Source organism: Pempheris klunzingeri, chromosome 12, assembly GCF_042242105.1.
Source record: "Pempheris klunzingeri isolate RE-2024b chromosome 12, fPemKlu1.hap1, whole genome shotgun sequence".
NCBI lineage: Eukaryota > Metazoa > Chordata > Actinopteri > Acropomatiformes > Pempheridae > Pempheris > Pempheris klunzingeri.
In genome coordinates this window covers 24,255,111-24,275,654 of record NC_092023.1, presented here as the reverse complement: position 1 = coordinate 24,275,654, position 20,544 = coordinate 24,255,111, and the positions used below count along the sequence as shown (strand labels likewise).

At 42.2% G+C, this 20,544-nt stretch overlaps 1 protein-coding gene across 1 annotated transcript in view; it reads left to right on the top strand.

The window, feature by feature from the left end:
* The window catches only part of LOC139211336 (B-cell lymphoma/leukemia 11A-like), a 47,014-nt gene extending 37,298 nt beyond the window's left edge, over nucleotides 1-9,716 (top strand). The window contains exons 3-4 of the mRNA XM_070841626.1: nucleotides 7,220-8,350; nucleotides 8,393-9,716. Coding sequence (XP_070697727.1) covers nucleotides 7,220-8,350; nucleotides 8,393-9,501 — 2,240 coding nt within the window. The 3' untranslated portion in view covers nucleotides 9,502-9,716. The remainder of the gene's footprint in view (nucleotides 1-7,219; nucleotides 8,351-8,392) is intronic.
* Nucleotides 9,717-20,544: the final 10,828 nt, after the last annotated feature.

Here is a 20,544-nt window from a genome sequence, read left to right as displayed (position 1 = left end):
CTCATAATGCTGTCTAATTACATCACCAAGAATCATGTAAAATATGGTTTCTTGATGAGGTCAAAGGCCTCCCAGGTCAGAAGATACAAAAGCCAGTGAGCATTCACGGGATGCAGAAATGAGGCCTCTTCACTGATCGAAGAGGTAGTCTTTTCTTCTTAAGGGAGGTTTCTGTTCAGGCGGCACTGTGACTGCTGGGCAAGGAATACTGATTACTACTCCTCATTCATATGTTGTGAGGTAGTTTGTGGAGTTTGTCCACCCCCTTTAATGGTTACACAACCAGTCTTTGCATCAGGGCTTGCATGTTCTTTTTGTAACTGCAGTGTTTGAGGAAGTTGCTTTGATCTAGCCTTCGACTTGTAGCCCATAATAGTGGCTGATTTCCCTCCAAGCGGAGCACCGCCTTTTTGAGCAATTGCAGTCATGTTGTTATTTGACTGCGTCGCTCCCTTCAGTGAGCGAACAGGACACCAGCTGTCACTGTTTGCATTCCAATTGTTTGCTGTCCAGTTAGCGAGAATGCCTTTGCATAGAGGCAAAAATAATTGGGAGCAAGAGGATTGTGCAGGGTCCTTCCATCTGGACCACACTGGAGGTTGTAGAATTTAGCCCAGTGCACTGATGTGACAGTTTATGATGTCAAAATAGCAATTATAGAAACATTGTGATAATAGCAAAGGATTCCTCTGTAGTATGCAACAATGCTCATATTTTTCGGTGGTACCCTGGATTTCACAACTGCCTTGGTTTTTTAACTTGGCCACCATGTGTTTTTGAGTTGAACCAATAATAGTTGCAATAGTTTCATATATATGCCCCAGGGTCATTAAATTCCTCCAGCTCAAGCAATAACATGCAGTTCCAAAATTAAAACATGAAAAGAGCCAGGGAAACAAGTTTTTTTTTTTTTGACATGACAACAATGATATGGTTTAGTGCTTTCGGTCAGTATAACTGACTGTTGGGGTAGAAGCAGAAAGCCATAACTGTTGCACTTTGGTGGTTGATGATAGAGGTCGATAATGTCCGTGTCCTGGTAGGGGTTTGCTCCCACAGTCATGAAAGACTTTTTTTTTCAAAGTAAAGCAGCATCAGTTACAGTTCAAATTCATAGTGGGAGTCATGAGATATGAGTGTCTAAATGTTGATCAGCTCGACGTTATATGTGTCACTGGAAATACTTGTGCATTATAAAAGAGGGAAAGGGATTGCAAGCGTGAACAAGAGATGAACAGAACTCATTATCACACAATTATATTCATATTATTTCACCCATTTTCCCATCATTATTACTGTCAAGTGTGATCATGAGATTGTCACCCATATGACTTTCTATGATTAACTGGTAATTTTCCTAACATTAAAGGAATACTTCGACATTTCAGTTGGCTTATATTCTGTTTTTGACCAAGCACGTAAAGAAAACTGCTAACTGTTAACAATGTTAACTGTTTAGCCTTCTGCAGTGAAATCAATGAATGATACTCCTAGCTCAATTAAGCTTATGATATTATAGTCTATGTGATTTACTGTAGTGCAATTCCTGTTATAGACTGTCTTATTTCAAAGGGATATTACAACAATTTCAGTTTCAGTTTTTGACCATGCATGTTAGGAATAAAGACATTGCATTTGTTCTTTTGCTATCTTAAAACATTTTTATCATAAATTTAATTCACAGGAGCTGTGTTCTACAGTTGGCCAAGATTTGGTTACATTAACACACACTGTAACTTTCAGGACATTTCTTAAAACTCTAATGGTTTTGATAACAAGCATTTTTAAAAAATCTATTTCATGCAATATAAAATGGAAATATGCCCTCAGACATCATAATATGTGTGCAGTTTAAAAGAAGACTTGTGAAATATCCAGGTGCCCCTTTAAGGTAAAGCAGGAGGTGATCAGGGGTGAGCAGCGATGCTCAGATGTAAATATAAGCAACAGATCCTGAAAGCCTGAGGCTCAGATAGAAATCCCAAATTGTATTAAGGGACATTGTCCCTCACTCCCAGTATGCGTACCTAATCCTGTTTCAGCAATGTTCCATTACCTCAATTACTATCATCTCACCCAGACGTGGACCGAGCCAAGGACACCACCAGAGAGCCACTGATGGGTGGAAAGAGAGGGGGAGAGGATGGGGTTGGTGGGGAAGGATGGCTGTAAAGGAGAGCGTCCTATAGAGTGCATAGAAAGTAGGGAGGAAGAGGAGAGATAAGAATTAAGAGTGAAGAGAGGGAGATAGAAGGAAATAAGTTGTAGAGAGAAATGATCACAAAGCACTGACAATTAAAGAACAAATTGAGAACGTGGAAACATGGACATTTTTTTTATATAAGGCCAGTAAGATCGCTGGTAGCCAAGACCTGGCATCCTTCTTTTGTTTCCCAGCTGGTCAGAGAAGGATGCTGGCAATCCAGCTAATTTACAGGACAGACTGACTGGCTGAAGAACAGTTATGCAGACTGACATTCTTAAGTGGTAGATTCATTAAAGTGAATGTCTGTGATGTAAATGTGTTGTTCGCCTTGTGTGCTGCCGTATTAAATGTTCACACCATATAGTACCAGTGTTCCATAGTACCACATGAAGGCCTGATATACCCCAAAACAGACGAGGACAGCAGATGTGCAAGCCATTCTCTTTCTTCACAAACTTACATTTACAATTACACCCGGAATTTTCACTATGATCGATAGATAGTTAGAAGCATTACACACAGTTGGCACGAGAATGGGAAAAATCATTCAGTACAAAATAAATAAATATATCATTAAGGCATTACGGCACACAGCAAGAAACCTAAGAATGCATTTGAAAATGTTTGATGCTTCCAGAGCATTTTGGGCTGAACAAATCCCCTTTTCTGGATGTAGTGTGTCTCGTCAGTTTGGTGCTCTGGCTTTATTTCAGCTCCTTTGACAGCCATTGGATCAGAGTGCTACACTTCCTTTCGAGAGAGATGGATAGAGCCAGGGGAAGTTGCTGCACACACACACACACACACACACACACACACACACACACACACACACACACACACACACAAAGGAGTCATGAAACATGAGCCAAGCTGCCTCACTGCCTCCCTCTTCCATCCAGCACCACATAAGTGTCCAGGCAATGCCCTTGGCTTAATAGGGCTTAATGCCTGTGCTTGTCACTGTAGCATGGCTGGTATTGAGTGTTAGGACATTTCTGAAACTGTGCGTGTGTGCTCTCTGGAGTCTCACTAGTGGCTGCATGGCTTTGACATTTACCCCAGGTAAAGAAGCGGATGCTGTTATTTACCCCCATCTTCCCTCCCTCCCTGCCTTCTCTTCTCTTCCTCTTTCTCCCTTAACATTCCTGCTATATCCAGACTTAAAAGTTGCAGCAGATATTTGTCACCTCTATCTAAACCTAAACCTGAGGGATTACTTCTCCTATCTCATCTCTTTCTGTCCCTTTCTCTAACTCTATCTATCTTCATCTCCCGTTCTCCATTCCGCTTTCTCACTTCATTTTTCTACCTCCCAGTGGTGGAGAGTTTGCCTAATGAAGTGGCTGATGGGAGTATATTACAGAGAGACAGAGTGGAGCGGTCGCCTACTCTAAAATCCATTAACCTTACAGTTTCAATCAGCGCGCAGACAAGTCTGAGATACAAGTCAAAGAGGAGCGTATTAGCTTAAGAGTTACACTATTGTGCCTTGCACTTGTTTTGCTCAACAGTTTGCCCACATCTTTGTCAAAAAACACAAATCCTTCTTTTACTCTGCATTAAAATTTTGCTCTCAGCATTTCACAGTGCTACACAAGCTCACAAGCTTAATTTTCATCAGTTAACAGTGTTTTACCGAGTGAGGCAGATGTAGTTAAGTCAGGGATGTAGCACAAATGAGCATAGACAGCACCCTTTTCAATACGGCCATTTTCGTGTATGTACGAATTAATGAATCACTTCAGGCACATTTTTAGGACTTGATTTCCAAGAAGTTGTCTTGTACTCCAGTATCAGAATAAGCACCATCACATATTTGTAGAGGTTGAGTGAACCAGTGGTTCCCAACCATTTTGGCTTATGACCTCTTGAAACAGAACAACTTTTTACCTCCTGTCACATCATCTTCTGTAGCAGAAATAATGTTATTTATCTGCTTTCCTTATCTGCTAATAATCTTGTGATTTACTTTGCGACCCCCGAGGGAGTCCCGACAAAAATAGTCTGTCAAACTACTGAATTAGCAAAGAATAATAATGATGTACATAATTCTTTTCTATTCTGTCCTTCATCCGTGGTTAGTTATTATTCACTATTTCTCCTCTAGCAAAACTACAATTATGTTCTACAAAATCATGCTTTTTCTCCATGACAGTAATATTAAGCCCTCTACGTGTTGTTGCCCAATAGTCAGTAACAGACTCTGGAAATGTGACTCCCATTTAAAGGTAGACCCCAGACCATGTGCAGATCCCACACCAAAAGTACAGTGCTATTGTCAGCACTGCCCGTGTCCAGGATGTAGAGTGGTTGGAATAGAGGAAAAAAGATGAATAAATGAATAAAGCCTCCCTGGTCCTAATAATGCAAATGATATTCAAAGGTTAGATCCTATGCAGGTGGCCACAATTAGTGGTAATTTGTGCCGATTTTAATGATCCATAATTTAGCTGCCTTTCCAAACTGTTGGTCATGTGGGATAAGTGTGTGTGCGTGTACAGAAAGAGAGACCGGGAGAAAAGGAGGGACGGTCAATAAGAGGGAGGAGGAAAATGAAAGAGGGACAAGAATGTTCCCCCAAAGCAACTGATTACATTTTACATCTCAAATTTATGACACACTTTTCTTTCACACTTCAGTATCATCAATTAAAATCAGCGTTTGTGTGTATATATGTTGTGAAGTCAGTCCCATAGTGTGAGGAAAATTACATCTTAGTTTTTAAATACACAGTCCCTCTCTCCCATGCACACCGTATACGCCAATGTTCCCTTTGCAGATATGTGTTAAATCGCTTTTTTTTTTTCACTCCAACCTCTTTGACTCTCTCTCTCTGGCTATTAGAGGTAAATTGTAGTGTGCGGATTTATAAAAGCTTCCATGTAAACCATGACATCCTTTTAGTATCACTGCTAATTTGTCACATTCGTTCTGCCAGTAATTAGCAGGTGATACATCCCAATTTGTGTGTATTTTTACAACCCACTTTACCTGTTTACATGCTAATGGGATGTTTTGTAATTTATTGTTCATAACACGTTAAAGCCAAATAGCTTTTTACCAAAAAATCATCTCAGATAATTAGCATCAACATCACAACCCCTGGAATGACACCCATTTATTTATTCTGATTTTGCAATAATATTATAGCACATTTCAATTTATCATGTATGGCAACTTTTGACATTTTTGGATGTTGATTGTTTGGATTAGTTGTTGTTGTTATTAATCCAAAAATAACTCTTGTTCTATTCACACCTAAAGGGTAACTTTGCACGTTCACACATCAGCTTTAAAAATGGGATAGTGAGGAATTTTAAATATTTAGATTTTTCTGCAAATGTGATTCCTTTAGGTTTTTGGAGACAATGTTTATGGATTAATAAATGTATTTCTGGGATATTGGGGCTGTTTGAGTATTTCAGATCTCCTGATATACCTAATACATCCAGCACATAAATGTTTCAGTTACTATAGAAAACTGAACAGTCAGTGTGGCCTTTCTTCACAGCACCATTAACTATTTTTGCTGAGCTCCTACTCCTTTTTGAAGCTGTATGAGTATGTATGGTAACATGAATGTGAACACCTTAGATTTTGGCTCTTTTGCATGGTGATAGTTAAGAGTGCAAGCTAAATGCCCCGAATGTGACATAAATGTCTGAACTTCATGTTTGATTGTGTCTTTATCCATTTGTGTCATTGTGCGTGAATTTGTATCTCCACTTGTTCACTTCGTCAAATGCACCCACATTACACTGTGCTTAATAGTGGGAGGCTCTGAATGGCAGCGATGGGGGATCGTCTGTCATCTAATCTTGTAAACGAGCTGATGGCCGTCCGTTCGGTTCCCTAATGAGATTACACATGCACTGCGGGTCCCACCACAGGTCATCATCGCTGAGGCCAGTCAAAGGCAATTATTGTTTTAAATGTTGCTCTCGTCACTGTCTGAAAGTGACTCTGCATGCTTCACCGAGGGAAGAAGCATTGAAGCAGAGTGAACGAGTTGTTTTTCCTCTTTGGTTGGAGTTACACTTCTACTGATTTTACTGTCCTCAGGCAGCTGGAGTGCTCTGAGTGCGTATGTGAATTTGTCTGTGCGGTGATCGGCGTTGGTAGGAGTGTAAACAGTATGTAAGAGAATATGGCTCTAGTATACAGTGTACATGAATAAACTTGCACACATTTGACTTTTATTCTTTTGATGTCAAAATATGAAGTCATTTCTGTGAGGGTTATATCACGAAACAATAAATCGTCGATCTCAACCTCCCAGCTATATTAAAAAAAAAAAAAAAACTGCTTCCTGTTTTGTCAGCTATAATATATATATTTTGATGTGTTTATGCTGTTGCCACAGAAATGAGGAAGTAGTAGATTAAAGGTCTAAAGGATTCTTCTGCGTTGCCTCCTTTATGTGTGTGTATGTATTTTTGTCCGTGGGCCTCTGTTTTGGTAGATCAGTGGGAAGTGGTAGTCCACCGGGATAGCCCTGTTTCTTTGTTCTCTTGCTGACAATGGAGGACTCACAGTCAGTCTAAAGGGAGAAATTATGTCCCAGAGCAGTCTGGGAGAAGAACAAATGCACACACACACACACACACACAAACACACTACTTCTCACATGCTACTCATGTGGGGCATGACCTCAATAAGAGCTACTGTTGTATTTGCAAAGCCCTCAACACCATGTGCCGACCACTTTTAAAAGCTGTAACAGTTAGGCCTAAGGTTCAAATAAAAGACTGGTTGAAAAGAGTTCATTCTGTACACAGTACTGTTTATGTGCAACTGTGTGAATATTTCCAATTGAACAGAATTGCAGCATTTGAATGAGTGCATTTAAATGAAAACTGAAATGTTTAGAATAACTCAATCCTTACAACTATAAAATTGGCTGATTCATACAGGACTACCTAACAGTAAGTCTTGATGAAGTTAATGTTGTTGAATTTTTTTCCAGTTAAAATTGCTCCTAACCTGATTCTTTCTTCTCTGTCACAACAGGTAAGGAAGAGCCAACTACCTATACCTGCACTACATGTAAGCAGTCATACGGCAGCGCCTGGTTCTTGCTGCAGCATGCTCAGAACACCCACGGCTTCCGTATCTACCTGGAAAGTGAACACGGCAGCCCTCTCACCCCACGCATGGGTGGGCCTTCCTCCCTGGGTGGGGGTGCAAACTGCCCCTCTCAGCCTCCTCTTCATGGTCTCCATCTGCCTCCTGATGCAAGCCCCTTCAACCTCCTTCGTATTCCTGGCTCGGGCTCAGGTGGAAGGGACAGCGTCGGAATAGGGGGTGGAATTGGTGCAGGTGGCGCTGTTGGAGGGGGCCATGGGGGCCATGGGGGCCATGGAGGCCATGGGGGCCATCATCAGCGTTTCCCTCCCACGCCACCCCTTTTCAGCCCCCCTCCAAGGAACCACCTGGACCCCCACCACCTGAGCCCAGAGGAGCTGGCGCTGGCAGCCCACCACCCGAGTGCCTTTGACAGGGTGCTGCGCCTCAATCCTCCTCTGCCCCTGGACCCCCCTCCGACAATGGACTTCTCACGGCGGTTACGGGAGCTGGCAGGCAACACCTCAGGGTCCACTCCACCGCTATCCCCCAGCCGGCCCAGCCCCATGCAACGCTTGCTCCAGCCATTCCAGTCAGGAGGAGGAAACGGAAATGCAGGAGGTGCAGGGGGTAGCAAACCTCCATATCTCGCCACCCCACCCCCTCTCCCAGGCTCCATGCAGTCACCTGTGGGTTCTCAGACGACTCCTACTACCCCTCTCCCTTCAGCAGGGGTAACACCCTCCTCCACCAACCCTTTGAAATCAAAGTGTTGTGAGTTTTGTGGCAAGGCCTTCAAGTTTCAGAGTAATTTAATAGTGCACCGTCGCAGCCACACAGGAGAGAAGCCGTACAAATGTCACCTGTGTGACCATGCTTGTACACAGGCTAGCAAACTGAAACGTCACATGAAGACACACATGCACAAATCCTCCTCGCCAAACACAGGCAAATCAGAAGATGGGCTCTCAACAGCCTCCTCTCCAGAGCCTGGCACTAGTGAGCACCTGGGCAGTGCAAGCAATGCCCTTAAGTCAGTGGTGGCCAAGCTGAAAAGTGAGAATAACCGCATCTTACGTGAGAATGGGGAGGAGGAGGAGGAGGAAGAAGAGGAGGAAGAGGAGGAGGAAGAGGAGGAAGAAGAGGAGGAGGAGGAGGAAGAGGAGGGAGAGGAGGAAGAAGAGCAGAATGGAGAGAGGGCAGCCAGAAGAAACAACAACTTTCACTTTGGTTTGAACCTTGAAGCAGCACGTCAGCATGAAAACAATGGTGGTATAGGTAGCAGACTGGGAGGGGGCGCTGATGAAGGGTCCATTCCCCGCTCACTGCCTGAGGTGATGCAGGGGATGGGTCTTGCCGCTAGCATGCAGCACTTCAGTGAAGCCCTCAACGCACACAAACGGAATGCCATGGCCCAGGAGAACCACCTGCACCACCACCTCAACCGAGACCATCACCATAATCGCGAGCTGTGTGATGGGGACTCAGTGTTGGAAACAGATCGTGGGGAGGAGGGCTCTGTCTCAACAGTCAATGGGCGGGGAGCATCCCCTAACGAATCTGCCTCTGTTGGCCTCTCAAAGAAACTCCTACTGGGTAGCCCCAGTCCACTCAGTCCTTTCTCCAAACGTATCAAGCTGGAAAAGGAGTTTGACCTGCCTACTCCCACAATCCCTAACACGGAGAATGTCTACTCCCAGTGGCTGGCTGGCTATGCTGCCTCCCGACAACTCAAGGACCCTTTTCTCAACTTTGGGGATTCCAGACAATCGCCCTTTGCCTCTTCATCCGAGCATTCGTCAGAGAATGGCAGTCTGCGTTTCTCAACCCCCCCGGGGGAACTGGACGGTGGGATGTCAGGCCGCAGTGGCACAGGCAGTGGGGGCAGCACACCACACCTTGGGGGTCCTGGGCGGCCCAACTCCAAGGACGGCCGCAGGAGTGATACTTGTGAGTACTGCGGCAAAGTGTTCAAGAACTGCAGTAACCTGACAGTGCACCGGCGCAGCCACACAGGGGAGAGACCATACAAGTGTGAGCTGTGCAATTATGCTTGTGCCCAGAGCTCCAAACTTACTCGCCACATGAAGACCCATGGTCAGGTGGGCAAAGACGTGTACAAGTGTGAAATTTGTCAGATGCCCTTCAGTGTCTACAGCACCTTGGAGAAACATATGAAAAAATGGCACAGTGACCGTCCTTTGAGTACCGAAATAAAGTCAGAGTAGAAGGCCGAACTATGGGACCTTTTCCCCGCAGATATGTCCGCCATTAGTCCCCTGTTTATTCCCAGGCCCTTGTAGATTTGCCCCAACCCCAACACTCCACTTTCACCAGTCTGGTGGAAGCTTAAGACCATGTGCTCTGCACCAGCACACCCCGTTTCCATTACCCATTGAATGCATGATCTGTATCGGGGCAATACTCTTGCATTGACGCAAAACTTCGAGCCTTTCTCTTGTGCAATAATTTACATGTTGTGTACTATTTTCTTTTATGAGTTTTCCTTTTCCATTTTTAAGAATTAGTCAGCATGCATAGTATGTTTTTGCTAATCAAAAAAAGAAAAGAACTTGTCCCTGGTTGGTTAGTTGTTGAGTAAATGTGTTGCTGTTTTTCTCTTGTTCTGTTTTTTCTTTTTATTCTTCAAAAAGAGAAAAGACAAGAAAGATACATCCATGCTGCATACATTCTGTAACGCATATCATGTACAGTTTTGTTTTGTAACATGGAAAGTGAACAGTCTTTGATTTGACCCCCTTCTTACAACCCTAGAAATGCACTTATCCTGATCTTTCTAAAAGATGCCATGTTCACACAGGGTTTAAAAAAAAATCATGCATTGGCTTGCTGACTAAACTGAAAGTAATGACAGCCTTCAAATTTCTTTCAAAAAGACAAGGGTGTGCTAAAAATTCAATTTGTACTATCATTTGGTAGAATAAGAAAGAGTGCCTTTGATATCTCAAGACTGCATTGGCCATAATCTTACCTGGTATAAGTTTGGGGTCACATTAGATAAAGCTAGAAGGTTTAAGCCACCCAGGAAAGGTCCTTGCATCAAGCACCTGACTGCTCAAATGGACTGTGACAACTCATGATGAATGATCAGAGAGTTCTTGTTAATCATCATTTAGCTACCTATTACATGTTCAATAGGCTATCTTTAATATGTGGATTTCATGGCAAGCATGGTACAAGCAGTATTGTGTATATCTGAATTATTTGTAATTTTGTTTCTGGTAAGAAGGTACTTTTGAGATAGAGGTAATCTGTAATGTACAATCCTGAACTTGAGGGATACGGCGCATGGCTGAAAAGTGTCATGTTATCTGCGTTAGCACAAACCTACAACGCTGCTTCGATATGTCAGTGTGTGGAACAATGCATAAAGTAAATATATGAGCTCCAAGTGAAGCTAACTTTATTTGAGAGCATTGAAATAACTAGACAGACAGAAAGCTACACAGAACTGGAAGCTATGTGCGTATTATGGGGATCAGCTGCAATCTCTTTCACGTGACATGTTGAGTATCAAAACAGGGTCATTACCTATGAATTGCAGAAAAAAAAATTAAGAAAGAATTGCAAAAAATATCTGTACTCCAGGGCTCTTGAAAAGTGGAATAAAGTATGCTTAGGCTAATGCAGGGCACATTTTTTGTTTGCTGTTGCTTAAGGAGAGTTTTTTTTTTTTTTTTGAGTTTCATTCAAGCTGTTCATAGTATAGCACTTGTCACTCTGCCTGAGAGGAGGTACTGACATCTCTCTTGCATTTTCCCACACTGATGCAATGTTGGTACATGTGTTGAGTCTAAAAGCTAGATTGTCATTTATAGGACATGAAGTGCACTGTTTCAATTTTCCCAGTTTACAAGTTTATGCTTCAGGGGAAAACATTGTTGAAATGCTGTCAGACGACGAGAGTCCCATTGTTAAAAGCAGTAAAAGATGAGACACATAATCTGTTGCCAGCAACTCCAGCCTCATGAACCCTGACCTTTGTACCCTTACCGTTTCACCTTTGACCATTTGTCAGTTTGTTACCCCTACAAAACCCAGTGCTTTGCGTGGGCTGAAAATTCACCCTGTCGGCAAGGTCTGTAAATTAATAGGTTTCCTGTGAGTTACATAAGTAACCAGTGCTACGTGGTCGCATACTGGAAACAGCTCTCACTGGCCACAGCAGCACCAAACATGGTAACATTTTTTAAGGAACCGCATTGTAACTTTGCTGTCATCTACACCTGAATAATCTATAGACCTTGCTGACAGACACTCAAATCTTGTTGCTCACACTGCGAGAATCTGTTTTTGTATAAATCTTCCTTTAATTATAGATATGAAAATAAACGTTTTTGCAAATAACACTCCACTATCTTAAAGGGGAAACTGTATTTAAGTTTTGTTGTCGTTTCTCTTTTCCTCAGCGTCTTGGTGGTGTTCAAGACTCCGATCACAGTATATATGAAATGATAAAAAAAAAAAAGACGAAAAAACAAACAAAAAAAATTCTGTGATGGTTTTGTATTTTATTTTGCCTTGGCTCTTCACAGCTCTTCAGGTTGAAATACAATTTGCATTGGGGAAAGGATTAAGATTATATATGAATATATAATAAAGAACTTAAAATATAGGAAAATGCACACTCATGTCGATTCCTATGCTTAAACACATTTATGGTCTACTTTTTCTGTATTTCTAGAACTGTATTTGAATTCAATGTTCACTTAGAGTAGGCACTATAGTATTTATATTGAGGCTCGTATTTTTAACTGTTGCTTGTTCTCTCTAAAGGTATTTACCATACCTTTTTTTGGTAGTGGAAAAAAAATCCCAAGCTGCCACGGTATATTTTTTTAATTTGGCAGGATAATATAGTGCGAATTATTTGTATGTTTAAAGAAATAAATGGAAAAACCCCATAAAAAGCAGCTAAAGTATGTGGCATTGGGAGGCGTTGCGGGCCATCAGATGGCTGTTGCTCTGTTTCCTGTCCACAGAGGTGGTTGTACATATCTTCTTTGGTTTTTGGTTCGGACCTCCTTCCCCCCTGCTGCCATTCTTGTATGCAGTAATGCAAGCTGACGTCGGCCTGTTCTGTTGTGTGCTTCTGTCTCTCTCACCCCTCCCACCTGACTACATTCCAACATCAAGAAGAGAGGAAAAAAAGAAAAAAACTTCATATGCAGTACATGGATTACGAAAAAAGCGTAAAAATAAATACATTTAAAAAGAAATTAAATGTTTTGCAGTTTTTTTTCATTGCCAAATACTAAATGGTGCTTTATATTTAGATTGGGTATACTTTCATATGCAAAGCATATTTAAAAATGACCCGGGGGATGTGGAGAAGCCTGCTTGAGTTGAGACTTTTTTGTAAATGGCAATGCGGAATATTTTGTTATCAGCCTTTTCTATTCCTATTCTGAGAGCTGTTTGTTGTAACTTGAACTTGAACTTTATCTTTTACTATGGGAGTTACTATTTATTATTACCTATATGCTCTGTTCAAAACAGAGACATGGAATGGATCCTTATTTTTGGTTACTTTTTTTTGTTATTTTTGGTTATAATATAATTTTTTTTTTTTTTGTAATGGTGGCCGATGGTCATTGGACAAACCTAGCTCTTTTATTTCTGTTGTACTTGTTTGGGGTCTCTGTTCAGTTGTATTGGGAAAACCACTGTCTGTGTTTTCTGGCAGATGTCTGCATAATCCTGTTCACACACCCATTTTGTCCCTTTATCGAAAAACAATTAATAAAAAAAATGAAAGTATAATGGCACTTGTCGCTTATCTCCACTGTGTGTGTCTTGTTATCTCAAGTGTATGTGCATGAGTATGTGTGTGTGTATAATTACCCCCACCCTAGAGCCCATTGGCATCTTTTACCTGTAGCCTCACACCTGTCCACATAACCCTCTTAGAATTATCATTATCTCATATTTCCCTACGTTTACTATGAAAATGCTTACTTTTCATGAATCAGCACGTACACACACAGCATTTGGAGGGCATAGTTCTTCCCTCCTATGTGTATATATATGTATGCGTGTGTGTTTTAGGTGTCAGTGATGACCTACACAGGGTGTTTCTCAACATACTTTCTCTAATGAGGCCACAGTGTCTTGCACTGTTTGAACCCAATGAACTCAGCCCTCCACCCCAACCTCACCCCAGCCTTTGGCCCTGTACTATATGTGTGTGTGTGTGTGTGTGTGTGTGTGTGTGTGTTGAGAGTGTGTGTGTGTTGAGAGTGTGTGAATCGCCACTGTTTTACCCAGGAGGGGTAGGACGGCTGAACTGAAGGATATTCAAGTGCATTAAAACTTCTGATACTCCTGAACCCTGTGTTTCTGCAGCGTCACCCTACCTGTTGGTCGAGACAATCCAGCTGTTGTGCATGCATGCCTATGTGTGTGTGTGTGCATGTGTACGTGTATCATAGCATTTTCACTTAGTTTGTGCGCTATCTCAGACAACATATGTATACTATGCATGTCACTCCTCAAAGTACAGTACAGTATCTGTTGCTGATAATAGCTGTTCTCTGTGCCTTTCACCCTCAGCCCCCCCCCCCCCCCCCCCCCCCCACACACACACACACACACACACGCAAGCACAAGCATACAGTATATGAACATGTATATGCTCCTCCTCTGACAGAGTGCTCTTAAGTAAATATCATTATGTCCCTCTGTTTGCCCAGTAGTCACAAAGCCTCATAAAGCTGTCAGAATCAATCAGCACTATGTCCTGCATCCACCCTTCTCTTCAGCTCTCTCACGCACACTTAAGTCTTGTCAGAAAGCCTCACTACACCTGCTACACCTGTATGTGAATGCAATGTAGTGCGAGGATGCATTAACTTGAAAAGTTAATATTAGGTACCATCATTTAGATTTAGATAAATCAGAAAACATCAATCTAAAAACATTACATTTTTAAATGAAAGTGTTTCCCCATCCATTGCCATGGTATTTTGCAGGATAATCTTCATGCTAAAGTTAAAAAAATTGCACCTGACGTTTAGTATTTTGCCATCCAAACCAATTCTCTTTGCAAATATTATACAAAATACTATAGCATGTACCGAATATTATGAGGAAACCATCGAAGGAAACCTGTGCATGTTATATTTTCAGCATTTTCAGCAGAGCTGCTATGCTGAACAATAAATTTGATTGAATAAAATTGAATGTAGGCTTTCCGTAGCCTTAGTATGCCCTGTGCAGCTGTATCATGCTGAATAAAAACAACACTGTTATAAACTGGATATCAGATCAGGCATTGTAAAAGAATCAGGGGCAAAAAAATGTGATTGGGAGATTCCCACTTTTCATTGTACTTTATTTTCCAAGGGGATAATGGTTTAAAGAAGGTTAGACAGAGACTTTGGGTAAGGGGCCAACAAACCGCTTAGGCTGCTGAGTCTGTTCCTGGTTGGTCTCATGCAAGGATTTGCAGCAGCTACATACACGACAAAAAAACACAAGCTGTCACTGATTAAGCATCAACAGTACCTTGAAAAACAGAACTATTGTATGCTAGGTTATGGTAACAGCACAGTCCACAACTTGAGATGGGTTATCTGCTCACACTGTGAACTCAAAATGGCAGTCAAAGTTTAGATTTCTCAAGCCGACTTTATGTAAGTTTGAAGGCATTTCTGTTCTCACTTCAAAGGGAATACCTTGAATAAAAGAACAACCTTAAAACATAACAAAAATGTGTTGTCTCTCATGGCCAAGGGGCATTTTTACCCTGTGACGGTGAAAAGAGACGAGGTGGGCGTCGACAGTGAACACTTTCTTCTTCTGCTTCTGCTGAAGTGCCCTTGACCAAGGCAGTGAACCGCAACTGCTGGAAAAGGAAAAGTGCATTAGCAGACTTTGGTTGTACTGGGCAGCTCCCATGTGTGAATGTGTTGCAATGTTTGAATGTAAATCAGGGTCTTTCTTAAAAAGAACACAGAAATCTGTCAGGTTTCTTCCTGCAAGAATAAAGGTTACAATCGGTCCCAAAGAACATGTGTAACTCAAATTCAAAGCGATCATTTTTCATTTATGTGACTTAATCTGCCAAGTTACCCTGATGTCCCGCGAGCTACTGACTTCAGATTCACTGATGCAAGAGGTTGATGTGTGCTGGACTTGGGAGGGCTGTAAGACTTTATTTCCTACCTCAGGACCCACAAGTGGCAGCAGTTTCCTTTTTACTCACTGTTAAACAATGCGACTAGCCTGTAGCAGCACCGCCTGGGTAAATAAAACAAATCAGCACCATATTTTTTTTAACTTCCTCTCTCTCTCTCTCTGCCTTTTCCCTCTCTCTCTTTCTGTGATAAATTCATTGTGTTATAAACCCGTGAAGCATTCAGGCCTTTTCTGCTTTACTGGGGCTCTCCTGTGCTGGTTTATGTGAAAAGCATAATGCATTTGTCACCGTTATAAAATCTATACAACCATGACCTGCAGTCCCCCATAAACTCCAGTGGATTTGTCTTTGGCCTGCAGGGTTTTAACAATAAAAGATTCTCCAAAGAGAAAGCATGTTTTCACACTGCTTTTGTCACCGTATGGCCTTGACTCAACACTGTTCCATTGGAATCTAGATAAAGGAAAGGAATGTATGTGTGTGTGCAAGAGCATGTGTTTTGTCTGTCTTTCTTCTTACTGAGTGTACTTCGGTATCTGCGTACATACCGTGCTATGCCGCAAAAGTGCATTTGTCTTAGCCAGCCTCTGTCGGCCATACAGACGAGTAGCTACTTCTATACGTATTGAGTGGTTTAATACACGCTGACCACTGCGGTCTATAGGAACTGGCTGCAAAGTAAATGCCTCTTACAGTAATGGACGGTCACTGAACATTACTTAGCACATATAATGGCCACAAGGCCAGTTCGGCATGTAAAAGTGAAGAAATAATGCATGGACATTGACCGCCTCTGACCACAACACACTTAACGCCCTTGTGTAGGAGTTACAGTGGAAGACGCTGACTTAAGAACCGCAGAATGAAACTTAAGTTTATCTCTGACCTGGTATCAATTCATGGTGGAGAGTTTTTGATTAACTTCAATAACCTCTATGGTTATATGCTAAGAATGGCTACAAGGCCTGGTCAAAACATGCAAGACACTCACAAAAAAATCTATAAACATGTTGGAGTTTGTTCCTTCAGGGATGCTTCTTTCGTATTTTTGTCATTTTTCGTCAGTTGATAAAACTCAACCACGGTAGTAGCTGAGATACGGGATGAATGAGTGAAAGATAAACCGTGCAACAGTTAAACCAGATTATCTGAAATGCTTTCTTTTGAGGTAAAACTAAACTGTGTGCGCACAACCATGGAAAACATGGCAGATAAGTAAACTGATGGATGTTTGCGATGGAAAGTTTAGGGTAACAATATTTCCATTTACCTTTGTTTTCTTTCCCAAATAAGTCTCGATGAATGAGCTCTCAGACCAAAAATGGCCCTTTATTGGAAAACATGGGGCTGCGTTGGCATGACATGATGTATAACCCAGGAGGGCCATCTGAGTTATAGATCCATGAGTTTGAAGGCTTATCATATGCCAACACACTGCACAGAGAGCTGGAATTAGGAGGAATCAGCATCAATCGTTTTATCTGCCGTGGCGTTGATCACTCAGTATAACAATAGAGTGTTGACGTTGCAAAGTCATCTACCAGGAATGTGGTTGGATGTAGTTTATTGGCCAACACAGCACCTCGCCAGATGACGTTGGCATGAGTCGAGCTGTTAGACTTATGGCCAAAACGGTGACTAAAAATAGTAGACTAAAAAAATTCAGCTGCAATAGTGAACTCCATATGCAGCTTTTAAAGGAAGACCAGCAGTGATAATGTCGATAAGAAAGAGAGGGTTTTACTTCCCCCACAGCGCTGGGGTAAAAACACACAGCAGAAATGTGACAGAAAAGTGCCAAATGCTGTTTGTCATTAATGGACGGACAAACAAAGCCAGGTCACAGGTGTCGACGGACTTCTTAAGCTTACATGTGACTCTGACACAAAACTAGATCAGGCTAAGCTCTGCTGCTAAAACAGTGACGACAGGGATTTCACCAAGTCAGGCTCTTACCGCGAGCTCTGCTTTGATATGACTATTGATTTTACTGGAGGATTTTTGTGCTTTATAAGCTTGAAAACTGTTTAAATACTGCAGAATTTTTAATCCTTTAAAAAAAACATTCAGAGTTACAGCGTGTTTTTAGCGGTGCATGCTTATAAAAGAGATGTGAGGAGGTAAAAGGTCGGAGTTCATGTGTTTGTTGCTCCATTTTTTATTCGACCTTGCTCATGTTATGTCACGGTGTAATCACATGGACTATTTAGATTATTCAAAGAACACACTGCAAAACATATCTGTGTTGAGAAGTTTTTTAATCTTGTGTTGAGCCTTTGAATCATTTTCCCATTCCCAGTGCTCTGACTCTGTCTCTGCCACGGCTCAAACTCCTGCTTGCATGTTTCTAAAAGTGAAAAGGATTTTGAAACCTTTTAAGTCACTTTAGAAATACATTCAGATTCAAATTCAAACTCAAACTGCTAGTATTGTCACGATCATCGGCGCTGTTTAAATCAGTATTAAGAGAAGAAGTTATACAACCCCCACCACACACAAGCACACACATGCTCACCCAGAGCTAAGCTGAGGCATAAGAGGTCAAAGTCTATTGATAGACCATCAGTGCTGGAATGCAAGGTGTAGAAAAGGCAAATCAAACAGAGCAGCGGAGGGCGTGGTGATCTGTGTCCATGTGTCCGTTGTCTTCGCTCTCCCCTCAAACTTTGTCGTGGAAAAATGGAATATGTTGAGGCTTTTGTAACTGAGAATGTCAAGGGTTGAGGAAGCAGGGGGAGGGGAGGCCTGCTTTGGCCCTGTGTGGGGTCACAAGGTCAGAGAGTAGGCTTAGAGGGAGAAAAGAAAGCTCCCTCCCTCCCTCCCTTTTTCTTCTCTATTCATTCTTTCATTCTTCCACTCCACCACTGACTCAGTCTGAAGTTCAAATTCATTGTCAAAGTGAATGTGAATGAAAGAAAGACTGAATGAATGGGGGATGGGGGAGGGTCAGGAAGGGAGCAGAGCAACATGTGTCAAATGTGCATGCTTGCATGTATGTGTCTGTGTGGTTGTTAGTAGATTAGCATCTTTCACAGTGTTATTTAAATCTTTGCACTCGAAATGTAACAACAACTGGACGAGGTTTTATGACAGGTTGACTAGACGGATTTAACATGCAGTTTTAAAGATAATTTAAAACCAGGATAAAAAATCTTACAATGTAATTTTTGTAAATTGAAATTAAGTTCAGCGTTTACAGTTGTCCCATATACATGAGCTAACATGCTTAATCATATGACCTCCCGCACCGGTTATAACAGTTACCAGGCGACTACAATGTGCTTATAAAGAGTTTATGATGTCTCTATGAGTGGAACTTCAAAGTCAGTTTTATCTATTTTTTAATCTGTCTACTTTCATTGCAGGAAATGGTAAAACAAAGAAGCCATTAAACTAAGCACAGCCTGATAACCTGCTTTTTTACACTGTGATTGGACGATTAAAAAAAAAAAATCACTCCTTAACTATACAAGATGATGTTCTGTGTTATATCATCTTCCCTGACTGCGTCTCACCCCCTGACCTCACAGCAGAGCGATGGCAGACGGCTGTTAAGGCTATGCTGCGCTGTGCTTGGATCCTCCAGGGTCATGAAGGGCATCTCCCTGATCTCTGACCCCAGAAAGAGGCCTCTCGGCCTGGCCGTGCAAGTGGAAAATCCCTGGTGCCTGAGCTGGATAAAAGGATGTCCAGGAAAGGCATGGATTATCAGAGTGCATGTGTGAGGGTATGTGTGCATGTGTGAGTGTGTGCATGTCTGTGTGTCTATGTGCATGTGTGTGAAGACATGCACTGGAGACTCATGCCTGTCTTGGGTAACCAAGTGCAGCACGCACACACACACACGCACACACGAGGGTTGTAGAGGTTAATTGCAGCTACACAGATGAGGGGGTTGGGTCACCTTTGCCAGAAAAGTGTGTGTACGAGTGTGTGTGTGTGTGTGTGTGTGTGTGTGTGAAGGAGAGAGAGAAACTGCGTTAACTCGTGATGTATTAATGTGTGTGGGAAAGAGATAGAGACACACATGTGGATACGGAGACATTGTTAGGATGTTATGTCTGGAACCAATGTGTATGTGTTTCTGTGACCCTCCTGCATGTCTACACACACACACACACACACACACACAGACACACACACACACACACGCACACACTATGCTCCATCCTCTCTTTTAATCTCTTCCACTCCTTTTTCCCTCTTGTGTGTGTGATTGTGTGTGTGTGAAAGGTCGAAGGTCAACCTGCGGGTTTGAGGATTGGGTTTCACATGACTGAACACCTTTGTTGCTCGCCGCAGGGGGAAGACTCAACGTGTGTGTGTGTGCACACGGCAAAGTGGGGGTGTATTTGGTATGTTGTGTCTAGTTCAGAGTCACGGCCGACGCAGACAACACTCCAACCCCGCCCCCTCACACAGGTCCAGGTTTTGATGTCTGCTGAACGCCGTGTGATCTTCCAGAGAAGCGTGAATGCGTCAGACACAATAGATTTGGATTTCTTTCTCTCCCTAACAGCTGCAGGGGAATTCAGTGGTGAAACCTGGAGTGAAACCGGCCATGCCCTGCCTTCAGGAGCTGCTGCGTCACCTGAGAGAATTTAATTAGTCTGGCTTTCCGAGTGTCCCACGACTGTCCAAACTCTGCTGGAAAGTGTTCAACATGAATTCACCAGGAAGCAGTACATTTGCGCCCCATTTGAGCATTACAATGGCCTAATTTAATGAAAAGTCGCTTTGCTTACTTTATCAAAATCATTTAAACCCTAAATTCAATTGTTCATTCTTTGGCATTTTCAAGCCTTCGCTCCATTCCTGTAGTGCCCATCTTGGGTGTCAGGAACCCCAAAGGGATATTAAGATAAATCTGAGGCAGCATCAGATAATCAATGGAAAAGTAGCCTCTAAAACTCATTTGAATCTGCAAATCTGACAAGGAATGTTGGTCGACTTTCTCAAAACCACGGCTGTCGTGGAAAAGGCACAATGTGTAATCCAAGTCTAATAATGACCTAATGATCTTTTAATACAGGGACCACAACACACAGCAACTATATCTACATTATTGGTGTTCTAAAGCTGTTATAAAAGCTTCTTTAAACCAGTAATT